Source organism: Nomia melanderi, chromosome 3 (assembly GCF_051020985.1).
Source record: "Nomia melanderi isolate GNS246 chromosome 3, iyNomMela1, whole genome shotgun sequence".
In the NCBI taxonomy this organism is placed as follows: domain Eukaryota; kingdom Metazoa; phylum Arthropoda; class Insecta; order Hymenoptera; family Halictidae; genus Nomia; species Nomia melanderi.
The window spans coordinates 4,828,191-4,842,322 of NC_135001.1; the positions used below are offsets into that span (position 1 = coordinate 4,828,191).

At 41.3% G+C, this 14,132-nt stretch overlaps 1 protein-coding gene and 1 long non-coding RNA gene across 7 annotated transcripts in view; one reads left to right on the forward strand and one right to left on the reverse strand.

The window, feature by feature from the left end:
* Positions 1–928: 928 nt before the first annotated feature.
* Positions 929–6,238, reverse strand: LOC116432877 (uncharacterized). The gene is made up of 4 exons (XM_031990331.2): positions 5,578–6,238; positions 5,350–5,501; positions 1,440–5,240; positions 929–1,146 (listed from the first exon to the last, which is right to left on the reverse strand). Exons 3-4 carry the CDS (start codon positions 5,206–5,208, stop codon positions 1,121–1,123), a joined length of 3,795 nt encoding a protein of 1,264 aa, XP_031846191.2. The 5' UTR covers positions 5,209–5,240; positions 5,350–5,501; positions 5,578–6,238; the 3' UTR covers positions 929–1,120.
* Positions 6,239–7,694: 1,456 nt separating this feature from the next.
* LOC116432441 (uncharacterized) overlaps positions 7,695–14,132 on the forward strand; it is a 53,767-nt gene continuing 47,329 nt past the window's right edge. For 3 of the 6 annotated variants that reach the window (XR_012998149.1, XR_012998150.1, XR_012998148.1), the window contains exon 1: positions 13,094–13,241. This is a non-coding gene — a long non-coding RNA (uncharacterized LOC116432441). Of the gene's footprint in view, positions 7,880–13,093; positions 13,242–14,132 lie in introns of those variants that run through there. The other 3 variants (XR_004236130.2, XR_012998151.1, XR_012998153.1) reach the window with 3 other exon arrangements.

Sequence of the window (14,132 nt, forward strand, 5' to 3'; positions counted from 1 at the left end):
TCATGCTTCTCAATATAGATAGCCGGCCTGCACGTGAACCAATCAGAGACCGAGTTTCAATGGGCGGGGATGTGGCGTGATCCGTGATGACGTCATCGTGGTCCGCAATCGATAACTACTCGACGTTTAGCAAACCTTTCTAACCCTTTATTGTATGCTACGGGCGATCAATGTTTCGTTTAAATGCGTCACATATTAATTAAAGATTGTTTTATTAAAATAATCTTGCAATTTCAACGAAGATTTTATGTTGCTTTTGCGATTACTCTAATAAGAGAAATCACATACTTTAAACTTTGATATTTGCAGTCCTATAAAAAGAACGATTCAACGTGTTACCATCCTTGCATCGTTCAAGAGAACGATTTTATCGGCGATGACTATTCTTGTAAATATCAACAGTAAGTTCAGAGACGCGCACGATCATAATATTTTCATCGTGACCTAGAATAACTCTGTTTGTTTAAACAACACCAATTTGTCGATTAGTTATGATCGAATAAGTAGAATCAGATATAAATCAATTGATTTACACAATTTTCTAATTACTACAGATAACACAATCGTTAACAAGACAGAAGTATAAATATTTATGTTTGAACGTTCTTATCAAGAATACTGTCACTTCTGCTATACTACAAGTATATTTTAACACAAAATCGATCATCGCGTTAAAAAATATAAATATTTAACTAAACTATTAATTTCATATTTTTTACAAAATCAAAATTAAACCTGAGAAAACCTTAGACACTTCTGAAATGTTCATGATAATAATACAACATATTCCAGCGAATATGAAAACAATATTTTTATAACAAATCAAATCTCTCTTTCTCTTTCTCACACAAAATCAACAAAAAGAACATTTGAGAGACAAGTGGCAAAAGGTGGTCAAGCATCTAAATCAGAAGAAAAAATTCGTATAGCTAGTTAACATTTAAACTTTATTAAAACCAACAACATTAACAAGAACAACAAGAACACACCATTCCGTCTGAAACAGTCCATAGAAACTCGACTTTAAACAAATTCAATTGTTCCGCCGCATTTCGGTCGACAACGCCGTGTACATTGGTTAGTTATGTGTGAACTCAGAACTCATCTAGAGCGGTTCGCATCATGAATGATCAAGTGCCGGGAGACCTACGACATTAGTAACATGATTGAAAATAATAATAGCCTCAAAATAGTGGACGCCTCTCTGTATCAAACCTTCTAATCACACAATGCGTTAAGACACCGCCGTTAATGAGCCGGTCATGATGCTGCTGCTAAGGTCGCTAAAAGCAGTGCGAGGAAACAAGCCAGCAAAACCATAGAATACGTGGTTATCGTAACGGTTATGAGGTTAGTGACATACGAAATACGCATTCCAGTCGAGCGAACGATCTTGTTGTTGTGCAGTCCACAAATATTTTCGCATTCTGTGCTCTCACCTTCATCATCTGGGTCATGTTCATCGGTCTGCGACTTAACATCAGTCGGTACTACAGTTTCCTCTTGATCGCATTCTAATTCCCCGCCATCATTCTCCACCGTACAAAGTTTTTCCGATGTTGACAACGGTGTTTCCCCTGCGACCGCGATCGAGGCTTCGGAAGGAGTATTGCTGGTGTCCTTCTTCCATAAAGCCTCTAACTGCTCGATCTCTTTTTCATGCTCGCACAAACTCGCTGCAGCTAACTGTAGATCATGAACAGCTTTGGACAGATCCAATTCCAGATCGATATTCGAGTTATTTTTCGCCTCCTCTGACTCAACCTCCTCATGGTCCCAGTCTATGTTTATCGGCGTATTTTCTTTAGGAACTATGTGTTGCGTATCGGTAGACTTCGACGAAGAAGACAGGTCGTCGTTCACATCGTCCGGGCTGTAGGTGATGGAGCTACGCGTGCTCGTATTGGGCGCCGTACTATCGGTTTCTATTTCAGAACGCCGCGACGTCAGCGAATTCTTTTGGCTTAAACGGCTATCGCGTAAGCGATCCGCCACGCTGCTGAACGCCTCCGCAATTAGTTTCACATTCTCGTCCGCGACACGCAGATAGAAGTCAAAGGCATTATCGTCAGTCTTCTCGGGATCATCGTTCCCATGATTACCGATGGATCCCGCCAGTCTTTCCGCGTCTCCATTTCCTTCGATCTCCTTACAATCTTCTACAGTGTGTTCAGTATACTGACTACCTAACGTCCTAATATGCAATATCGGGCTGTCGTCAGTTTCATTGATGTCCACTGGACTGTCCACTTTCGTCGGTTGCTCCGATTCAGCGTCATTCGCTTCTGTAGTCTCTCTTAAATCCCCATTCTCTTCCCCCTGTATCAAATTAACTAAGTCTTGGCACAAATTGCTATAAGCGGTGAAATCAGATTCCGTATCTCGATCAGCCGGCTCATTTGATTTTAAACGATCCTGCCAAAAGTCAGTGCTCAAAGCCTGCGACAGTATGCCATTCGACGCCGAGTTCTGAGCTACCGCCTCGTCCTCGCTGTTCTCTCCGGAGGTCTGTATTCTGGTCGATGGCGAGACGTAAACGCGTAGCTTCCTTCGGCTTATGTTGGAGACAGTATGATTGCCATTTATGTCGGTTCTCCTGTTTTTCAACAAACCATCCTCGCGCCACCGGGTGTCGTAATCGGAAAGCTCACCGTCGCTAACCACACGCCTAAAACAATCGGATCTAACAGGTAGTAATTTAACATCATTCATCGACGCGTCACTGACCCCGACCTTGATCTCCTGAAGACTGGGTTCCCGTCGAAGATGTATGCGATCCTGGTTTATCAGACCATACAGATTAGCGGACAGAGATCTAACCGCCCGTTTTTTCTTCATGCCGAAAGTGGTTTCCTGGTCTTTCGCAACGCCGCTTTTACTTTCGGCGGCATTCCTTGCCATGCTGGCATCCTTCCGCAAGGTTCTATATGCCAAATCGTCTGTAACAATGTCAGGCTCGCACTGTGGTATGTACGACGAACGAGGATGATCCGGCTTGGTTGGCGTGGTGTGCAGGTAGTCGCTCTCTGTGGCCGCAGTTACGGGTCCCAGAGGTATCCCGAACGGTGGTTGCGGATCGGCCACCTTCAATGTATTATTCGCGTGATGAATACTTCGGTAAACGACATCGTCGCGTGTTACGTCCGGCTCGTCTTTGCGGACTGGGTAATTTGAGGCGTACGGATAATCATCAGTCGCGTCTTTACGTGACAAGATAGGCGAGGCCATCAGATAGCTGATATTAGAGAGTGCGGATTGACTGATCACTTCTGACAAGGATGCCGGTCTTTCCTTAGGGTGCATTCGTCTATAGGCCATATCGTCTTTCGATCTGTCCGGCGAGTCCACCAAGTCTAACGCGAGGCTGCTATCGGCCTTACCGCGACGGAGACTAAACTCCTCCATACTACGTCGCTCCGCCCGATCGAGAAGATCCTCGTCTCCAAGGCACAAACTGTTGTATATCGCTTCCAATTCGGACAGCGCCTCTTCCAGGTTCTTTGAACTTCTTCTCCTTTCCAGAACATCTTTGTCGCTCGCTACTACTGGTTTCTCGTCCTTCTTTTCTGCACTTGGATTCGAGACGAATTTATCGTTTGATGAACTGTACGAACGTTCTCGGACAGTTCTCTCGGAAGGGGACTTTGCCGAAGGAGAGTTTGAACTCTTGTTGTAGATAAATGCTGAATTACTGTACATGTTTGGCGGTGAAATTGGAGAAAACTTTTGCTCGCGTTTTTGAATGTTACGATCGTTGAATTTTGAGTTGAGCTGGTCGTTTCGGTTGTTTCGCCGTTGACACTTCATCGCTTCTGTCTCGTGATACTTGCATTCGTCCATATGCCTGCCAGTTGAATTGTGCCTATTGTTTGTACATTCTGACGAATTACAGGATTGCGTTGGTATCACTGTTAAAGACAGTGGACGTCGTGGGCATTGTCTAGTTGAACTGCACCAGCTGATTTCGTTATTCGAGTCGTATGATCTTATGCCTTTCAAGCGATCCCATGAAGCTTCGTGCACATTGTCCACTCTTGGATGTGGAGATTCTGTGTGTCTTGGTACTCTGTATTTCCCACTAGATGGAAAGGAATTGCAACTATAAGCAAACACTTTACTACGTGGATTCCTTGGTGGGGGTTCTGGTGGAGAAGAACTTCGATATACTGACTGATCATTCCTTACATAATCATAGGATTTTGTATAATCACTGTGTAGTGGTGGAGAAGTTGAAAAGTAGTTGTGTTCTTCCTGGTTCATGTAATGCTTATCTTTGTACAAAACATTTGGTTTTGTGTACGTGTTATTCTGATTTAAATCTGTAATGTATCGATTTGAAGAATGTCGTGTGAGTTCAGTAGACGATTTGGTTTGATAGCTACATGATGCTGCCTGTCGTATGTTTTCCACAGATCTTTGTACTGGGAATGTGTAACTATTAGGCTGTGTAATAGAACGAGGTTGTACTTCAGGTTGAAATAAATCACTTTCACTGATATTGAGTGACTGATGTGCATCCATAAAATCAAGGCTATTGCGTTTGTTGGTTACATTGTTCATGTGTTCTGAAAATCTGTTACCCTCATCTTTTGATAAACGTTTTATGTAACGTTCTGTACGTGCAGCACGACTTTTTCTATTGCAGGAACTACTTTTCTGCATATTTTGGGTCGTAGATTCGCTCTGAAATCTAGTCAATGAATTACAAGACACTCGAGAATCTTCATCTGAACTACTATCTGCACAAATACGATCTCTCTTTGCTTCTACTCGAGCTTTGAGTACACTTTTACGTAACTTTTTACTTAATCTATCCAATGATCCATCACTACCACGAACATGCGTGGAATCTCTTTGTAGACTTGATGTGTCCACCAAGTTATCAATAGTACCATTGCTTGAATTATTTTTATTTAAATGTTCATCGGTACTTCTTTTAACTGGATGAAGTGTAACATTGTGTGATTTTCTATTAAACACTGAAAGAGGTCTCTGTTGCCTCGTGCAATATACCATTTCTTCATCATTCGAGGAACTGTCATAATCACGTATCGAAGATATTCGCTTTAAAATTCCACCAATAGACCACTTCTTTTCTTTCTTTTTATCCGACAAAGTTACTGCATCACAGACAGGCAATCGCCTTGTTGGTGGCAAAAGACCATCCATTCTTAGGATGTCTTTCCCAGTAATACTTCTCTTTTCCATTATAAATAATTTATCTACTTAAATACAAATGCCTGAAAGAAGTATACAAGCTATTTAATGGTTAAAAGTCAAATTATTCGTTAATTAGGGTCACTAGACTGCATAACCATATAAACATATAACATTTACAAGTCTACTTACGAATAAACATGTATGTAAATGCAGAGAATATATAAACGTGTAAAAATGTTTTGCAAAAATACTTTGCAACAATAGCCCAGTAGATTACATCTTACATTAACGACAAGTTTAATCTTTGATTCCGTTTACGGATATGTTTACAGTACGACCACCTTGAAACAGTACTTCCATTATAAACAATTATATAGTATTACGTGCATGTATATTAATAGAATATTGTCTGCTAACCTCCACGCAGACGTTCAGCCAAACGATTCAGATATGTATTTGGCGAAGGGCGAATTCTCTGTCTGTTTGCCAAAATTTTAATATGACTCACGAGTATCGGCCACGATCATTCACATCGTGTCCGCGCGATTGAAGAATGCATTTCTATAACTGTGGTCAGTATGCATTGGGTGCAGTGTCGATAACGTTGATAAGATATTCACACCTCCTTTCCTGCCTTTCGCAATAGGTCTGTCTCGCTCGTTATCTTGACAGATGATACGCAAGGGCGTATATAAACTTCACTTTCCTTGAGACACTGTTCGAGACGCGCTATTTTCGTCGTTCGTCAAATCGAAAGAAAAATATATTTAGATGTTGCGGCTGGGTTTCGGTCGGGTGCTCGAAACGTCTACGTTTTGCGACCGATATTTACCTAACCGCCAATTTAGTGCTGCCATTACATGAACATCGGTGAACGCGTATCACGCGTCGAACGCAAGGATACTGTTGGACTACACGAAACCGACTCGAATCAGCTCGAATCAGATATGAGAAGAGAAGGGATTCATCGTTCAAACCCCACCCATTACCAGATTCCCCCTAACTCTCGCGCAGAATCACACACTAAATACTCCACGCATCTTGCACACCCACACATTATGGGTATATACATTTCAGAGATGTGTCAGCGGTAATCTGTTAATGGGTAGATTACTTAGCAGACCTTCTGTCTTTGGGAACAGTATCACGTAAACATAACTGCAACAATTCCGCTAATAAGCCGCCATCTTTTGAATGACAAAGGAGGAAAGCGAATCGAAATATTGAAAATTCAAATATCAGTTCATTAATTTTTTAATTCCTACACGAAAAGCTGGTAATAATTTCTATTTAAATATTTGAAAATCAATTTATCGTTAATAGCAATATTCTATGCTATGTCAATGCTCTGAACTGATTCTTATTGTAACTGATACGTAGAACTGATAAAAAGTTTATTATTAGATGAAATCGTAACCTTTTATAATAATTATTTTTCATATATTTTTCACTTTATAAAGATCAATGGATTCACAGAATAAAATTCTATGAAAATATAGGTCAGAGTAGCGCGCAAAGTAAACGGTGGGGAGCCTTGTCAATGATCTCGAGAGGTTAATTCAGTTTGCTCCCACTGTATGAATCCAAATTGTGATTCATACTAATTTTAACGCGTGTATAATTAAGAGAATCATCGGTGCAATCGCTACACAAATTATCGATAAATACTACAGAATATTTGTCAAGATGACTTGAAAAAAATGCGACCGTTCTATTTAACAAGACAATTAGCGTGATCCAGCTATGCGACACTCTCTTATTTAGAAAGCCATGTTCTGCTCTTCTGATACCCGCAATCTCAACGACGAAGATGACTGGCGATATTACACCGTGTATATCGTGCAAGGTGTTAAAGGTCCAGCAAAAAAGATTGTTATTCCCTCGAAATTAGGTATTCGTGCTGCATCATTCCAGTTCGGGTACCATATACGGATGACCAAAGACACAGCATGATGTATACGTACGTATCTCATGGAGCACCAAGGAGAAAGCCGCTTTCAACATTAATTCAGGACGTACCTTGACTCTATATGGCAAAAACTCCATAAGAAAAATCGATGAGCGGCAATCAACGCCTGAAACATTGTGCTTTTTCCAACGCGACAGGATGTACCTAGTAATAGTTAAAATCCTAAACACGACGACATAGTTATCAAACGAAATGAAGAAAAAGGAACAAAGAAATGAATATTTATAAGAATATGTTTATAAAAAGAAGGAAAGTTTTATATCGAGTGACGCAGATACATTGTACCCTACCGATTCAAAGTTCCAGCCAGTATTATCAATTTTTCCATTTGTATGGACACACCGATATCTAAAAGCGAGGGTGTAAGATTAGAATGTCGGATTATCGAAATACTCGAATCACGTGATGCAACCGGTTATCGCATATTTTGGACCTAGCCTAACATTTTTGGCACTTGCGGGTGAAAAGTGGGGGCGAGGATCTGATGTGGTCACGTAGAGGGGAGTAACCTTCAGCGGTCAATTGAATTTGACGCGACTTTATAGTGTCAGTACCGTGCTGTCGTAATCAGCGGCCACGGGTTGGTATTTTCGTTTCTCGCGGGGCGGCTGTACAATTTACGGGAGCAATGAAAATTCCGTGAATGCAACAGGGTCAAGTGATGGCAAGGACAACAACCGTATGAGTGTTAAGCTTTTTCGTTTATTGAAAATATCTCTGTAAAACGTGTGTATATTGTGGCCGGGCGAGGTAAGCCGACAAAACCGAATCATTCGACAACGAAACGAAATCGGGTAGCAAACGAAGGAATACGGTGAAGACATTGAAAACAATATAGAGTCGAATCGTATTTAGTATCTACATAAGTAAAGGACGAATCAACGATGCATTCGCTTACTTTTTTCTTTTTTTTTTTAATCTTAGTATATTAATTATATTATGTATAACAAAGCGGTAACAACTTGTTAATTGTAACTATTACGGTAATAATCGTTTACTTTATATAATTACAATAATGTAATGTAAGGATGATCGTTAACTAATCGATAACAAACGAATCGTTTCCACCTCCATCCTTCCTTCGTCTTGATCATCATGTTCTCGTCACTTTTGTTCTCTTGTTGTTTTACTTTATTTTTTGTTTTGTTCTCTTACGTTTATGCTCGCTTCTTTTGTGGTTTTTTCTCCCCTATATTTTTATTAAATCCGATATCGGTCTTCGGTTGAATCTCTTTTTTTTTCGTTTATATTGTTACATTTTTTTTCTTATATCGCTCATCCTCTCTTTCGTATTAATTATTTAACAACAGTTTTTTCATCCCTTTTATTATTTGCTCTTTAATTTAATAATCGTAGTAAACATAGTAATTATTTATAATATTGTGCAAATAATCCATATTTTATTCTGTTTAATAGTAATGAATGTCATTCAACGGAGGAGCTCATCTACGTTTTCTTTTTCTCTCGCTTGCTCTCTATTTCTCTCTCTCTTTCTCTCTCTTTCTTTCTCCCTTTCACTCCCTCTCTTTCTTTCTCTCACTCTCTCTCTCACTCTCTCTATTTCTTTCACTCACTATCTTTCTCTCCCTCTCTCTATTTCCCTCTTTTACTCACTGTCTCTCTCTCTCTATTTCCCTCTTTTACTCACTGTCTCTCTCTCTCTCTCTCTCTATTTCTCTCCCTCCCTCTCCCTCACACACACATACACGCGCACGAACACACACACACCTCCTCGATTTCTTCCTCTCTTTCTTTCGGTAACACTATCATTCCTCATTCGCGCGAATTCTCTTTCTCTCTCTTTCTCTCCCTCTCTCGCTCTCTTTCTCTCTCGTTCTCTCATTCTGGCATTCTCAGCACACACGCACGTTATCTCGGTGTCTCTCGGTTTGCTTGCTCGCGCGCATCCACGATACGCGTCGGCGCACGCGCGCAACCACGACTCGTGTCCGTGCGCACGTGCAACCGCGATTCGCGTCCGCGCATGCGTACGAGCGCGCGAGCACGCACGGAGCACGCATTTAAATGGACGAACCTTCGCGCGTAATGTTTTGTTTTTTGGTTTAAATATGTATTTTTTTTTGTTTTCGACAGCTAGCTCGTTAAAATTGGATTTTTTTTTCTTAGCACATTTCGTCTATCTAGCTTGTTGACCCATGGCAGTTGCTTGTTCATTATACTGGCCGACAGGCTCCGCAGCTTGACACTTTTTTACGGTGATTACTTGTGTGTTTTATTTTATCATTTTTTTTAGACCAGCTCTAGGATCTTTGTGTTTCGTTATAACATTTTTTTTGCTTTTGTTCTGTACTCATTGTTTATTGTATTATCATGACGACGTTAGGTTAATGAGTTTCGAGAGTTTTCTTCGAGACACTACAAAGCCCTTTCTGTTTTATTTTATTTTCTGTATTTTCTTTGTTTTCTGTATTCGCTATCCGTTTAAGAAAAATTTCGTGCATTTACGATTAGTTAACTTAGTTTTCATTCTCTCTTTATACAATGCGTAACGGCAGTATCGTCCACGGAGAAAGTACGTTTAAACCTCGCCTTACCTCGCTTAAACGAAGGAAAGCCCTATATGTATATATTTATATTTATATTTATATTTATATTTATATTCATATTCATATTTATATGTATATATATACGTATGTGTGTATATATATATATATATATACATATATATGTATATATTTGTTTTTCTTTAATTATCTTACAGCCGTCGTCGCGCAAAAGCTGGTATTTTTTTTCATCTTTAATGTACGTTTCGGTAAAACGAACGAAAAAAATTCAATGAAGCACACCATGCATACTCGTCCACCCCCTTCCCCCTCGTTTCTTCTCTCGTTATCGTAGCAATTTGGCCGATCGAACGAACGTCTCCCCTCCCCTCACAGATCCACCTATCCCGAGCGTCACGACCAAACGAATTTCCGGACGATCCTTCGAGTACCCGTGTTCCTGACTTTCTTACGCTTCTCCTTTTATTTATATACCTATTAATTTATTTATTTATTTATTCATTTATTTATTTACGTTCCATCTTCCTTTCTTTTTTCTTTCGTTCCAACCAACGATTCGACGGACCGAATGTTCAAGCTCACCGACCGCGATCGGCGAACGCGATTGAAGACCGGGGAAGTTACGATTCAATCGAATATTCGATCGCGGCGAACGCGTCGATTACCGCGTCACGATTCAGAGGAAAAAAAAAAGGTCGAGAAAAAACTCCGGGCGAGAAGGAAACAAGACTTAGCCGAAGAACGAGGGGATCTTCATTTGCCCGTATCTCTCGGGGCGGGGACATAACCGATTTCCACGTGCGAGATCCGTAAGGTCTGGTACGCCGCGAAAGAGGCCAGTGTGTTTCGGGACACTTTCTGCGCGCGCAACAGGCAATTACGCCTCGTTCCATCCCGTCACGCCCTATTTACACTCTTCGTGTGTCTCTTTCAATCTTTTTCTCTTTTTTTCTTTCCGTCTCCCTTTTCTGCTTTCTTCTTCTTCCTTTTTCTTATCGTTTTCCATATATTTTCTTGCCGCTCTCTGTATCTTTCAGTTTCTCTCTTACTTTCTTTCTTTCTTTCTTTCTTTCTCTCTTTCTCTCTCTCTCTCTTTCACTTCTTTTTTTTTTATTGCTTCTAGGAGTTTCGCGGTTTGCCCATTCGACAAAGTAGTATCGAAAATATATGTGTATATTATATGCGTACAAACCATTTGATTATTATCGAATTATTTGCACATATTACAGCACGGTTAGGGGGGTCGAAACTGAACAAAAGGGGGCGAGAGGGGGTATCGGAGTAATTAGACAGTGAGCCGGACGGACCATCAGATTACGTCGTGCTTCGATAGAAGAAGGATCGACGAGATTTCTTATTTTTTTTGCACAAGACCCCGAATGAATAATTCTATTTAATCGTCGATCGATCTCGTGTGCCTCGATTCGTGTCGTTTCGTCGTCGTCGTTGTCCGTCGTGCTCCGTGTATACCGGGTTGCGCGTTAATAATTTGCTGTCGGTAAGTATTAATCGCGATCGTTCTGACCTCTGCGAGACAACGATAGAAACCTTACGTTTACGTTTACAACATGCGCCTATAGAAAAATTCGATGAGATTCGTGGCACGCGCGAGCACGCACGCACGCACACGCAATGCTCACACGCGGGAACAGCAACGGTATATAATAATAAACACTTGTGTACCATTAATGAATTCTTTTGCTTCATCTTTCTTTTAGGCGTAATCTTTCTCCGTTTCCGTTGCGAGTGGGATTGCCGATAATAATCATGAATAATAATAATAATAATAACAGTAATAAGAGACGTGTCGAGCCGATTCACGGTTTGTTTGATCGATGATCGCGCAGAGATATCGGAATCCCGGGATTGCGTGCCGATTTTTCTTTCCTTTCCAACGATATTCTTTCGTTTTTTTTCTCATTTTCTTTTGTTTCACTTTGAATTTCGCGTAGAGAGGATTCAGAGCGTAAGAAAGCCGAATCCCGCCGAGAAACGAAGAACGACGACCTATTCCGAACGAACGAGTCGCGAGGACGCAGCCACGCGTATACGCGGTATACGTTTGAAGCGTGCTCACGAAAGGATCATCGAATGGCCCGCGACGAGAATCGTGAAATGCAATTTATAATATACGTAGAAAAGGTACGAGGACATTAATATCGGACAGGCTTGTTTTTTTGTTTTCTCTAAAATACTTTGACAAAGCGGACTCGACACCGATAGTGTGTGTTTATGAATTATTTGTACGAGTAATATACAATGGATCCTCACCCTCTTTGAGCCTTCGTAGCTTAAAATAATGAACATTTTTTGTATTTTTGTTGCAGGTTTGCTTACTTGCTTACTTGCTTGCTTGCTTGCTTACTTGCTTACTTGCTTGCTTGTTTCTTTTCATGTTGCTTATCGCGTTGCGTCCCGTCCACCACGCGCCAAACCCCTACTACCACCCTCTTCTCGGATTACATAGTGACAACCGTTATACAGCATTTCTCTATTTTCCCCCTGGTTTCCTCGTTAACGTCCGTAACCGTCGTCCTTGTCGTCTGCATCGTGTTAATTCCTGGCCACGTTTCGGATAACGATCCTTCGAGCGAGCTGTCAACTTCCACGTTACGTACGTTTTCGACCAGCGAGAACGATCCCGTCCGTTTTCACTAACGCGCGCGTTCGTTTCTATATCTATAGTGTATACGCGTCGTATTGCCACGACATCTACTCACGGTTGCCGCGCGCGAACAACGTTACCGATCCTCGTTCCTTTTCTTCTTATTCTTTTCTTTCTTTTCTTTTTTTCGTTCAATCCGTGTGTGTTTGTGTGTGTTTTTTTTTCGTTTCCTCCTTTCGGATCGTGGATGTAAACGTAGAAAAATAACGATCGCACAGTCCGTGTAAATACACACGCATACACATACACTCACGCACTCACACGCTTGCTCTCTCTCATTCTCTCGCTCTCGCTCTCTCTCTCTCTTTCTTTCTCTCATATTTTTGTCCTATGTCACTCGCTTTCGACGCGCCATTTTTGTTGCGCGCGCGCGACCTCGAGATAACGTTCATTCGTTTTCGTCGAGTATCCTACGTGTGTACGATATACATACGTTCATCCGTATTCTCGTACGTATATACGGTGACGCGTGGGTCACGTGGAAATGGCAAAGTAAATCGCTGAACTTTCCCTCGATTTTTCGTTTTCACGTCGGTATACATAGAAACCGCGGTTCTCTCTTCCACCGTATGCATATGTACGCCGTCCGACGTTAGTTGCTCGATTTACCTTGCGTGATCTACAGTGGCGGCCAGGGAATCACGTGCGTCTATTACAATTTCGAGAATCGTTTGAATCGAGAACGGGGGAGGAACGTTTGTTTTCAAATGCTCGCTGGAAACAAAGATTTCTTGGCACTTTAGCTTCAGGTAGAAAACGAACTCACAGTGGCAAGAAACTTTTGGAAACGAAACTCTGGAAGTGTCTGACGAAATTTGAGGTTAGGTGTCAAGGACCGCCGAGCGATTGGTTTGTCGCGTTACGCTACCGAATGAAATTGGAATTGTAATAGAGACGTGACTGCACAGACACCGCTGTATGGGTACGTACTTACATTGCGCGATGCGATTTAGATATATTCACGGGAGAACCGCGCGCTGAGGTGGTCTAAGTACCTTTTCGTGAACCATGACGCGTTCCATCGCCTTCTATGGCGGCCGAAGATCGCCGGTACATGTCAGACGCGCGGTTCTCCGCGATATTAAGCACGTAAACCCGTTCGAAACCGACCTCGGGAACTGGAACGATCCCCTTCGACAAACGAAGCAGCGTTATTCCTTTTTTTTTATCTGTTCGCTCGGGCGCGATTATATCTCTGTTCAACCACGAACGAAAACACGGCTGCTTCATTAGTCGCGGCGTCGAATCGTAACCGTCCTTGAACGATCGTGCGGCAGTTCGAATTACGAACGAAGATCTCGGTTAACAGTTTTCCCGGCTTTCGTCATTTCCCGTTGAACACCACGGAGAAACGAGAAACGCTCGACAACGTAACGAAAACTACACGGTAAATATTTGAAGCAACGAACATCAAAGTGGTAAACGCTTTAAAATCTTAACAAACAAACCACATCGAAAACTTAACGTTTTTCGTTTTGGCATCCGCGATTTCAGCTAAATTAAAAGGAATGGCACAACTTCCTCGAACACTGTTCCATTATTTTCCTTTTATTTATTTATTTTTTTCAACAAGATCGAAAGCGTTTTTGGAACAGGATTAGATTGATTTCTCATGGTGTCACTGATTGGTTACCGATCAAGTGGTTATGGCAACTACCGGAAACGATGTACGCTTCATCTTTGATTTCAATTGTCAAACTTTGAATAGATCCTTGCTTTATAATCATTTCAAATACATCTTTCGTATCAATAACGTTCTCTTTAATATTTATTTTATTATCGAAATCATCACGTTCAGGTACTTAGGAATTAA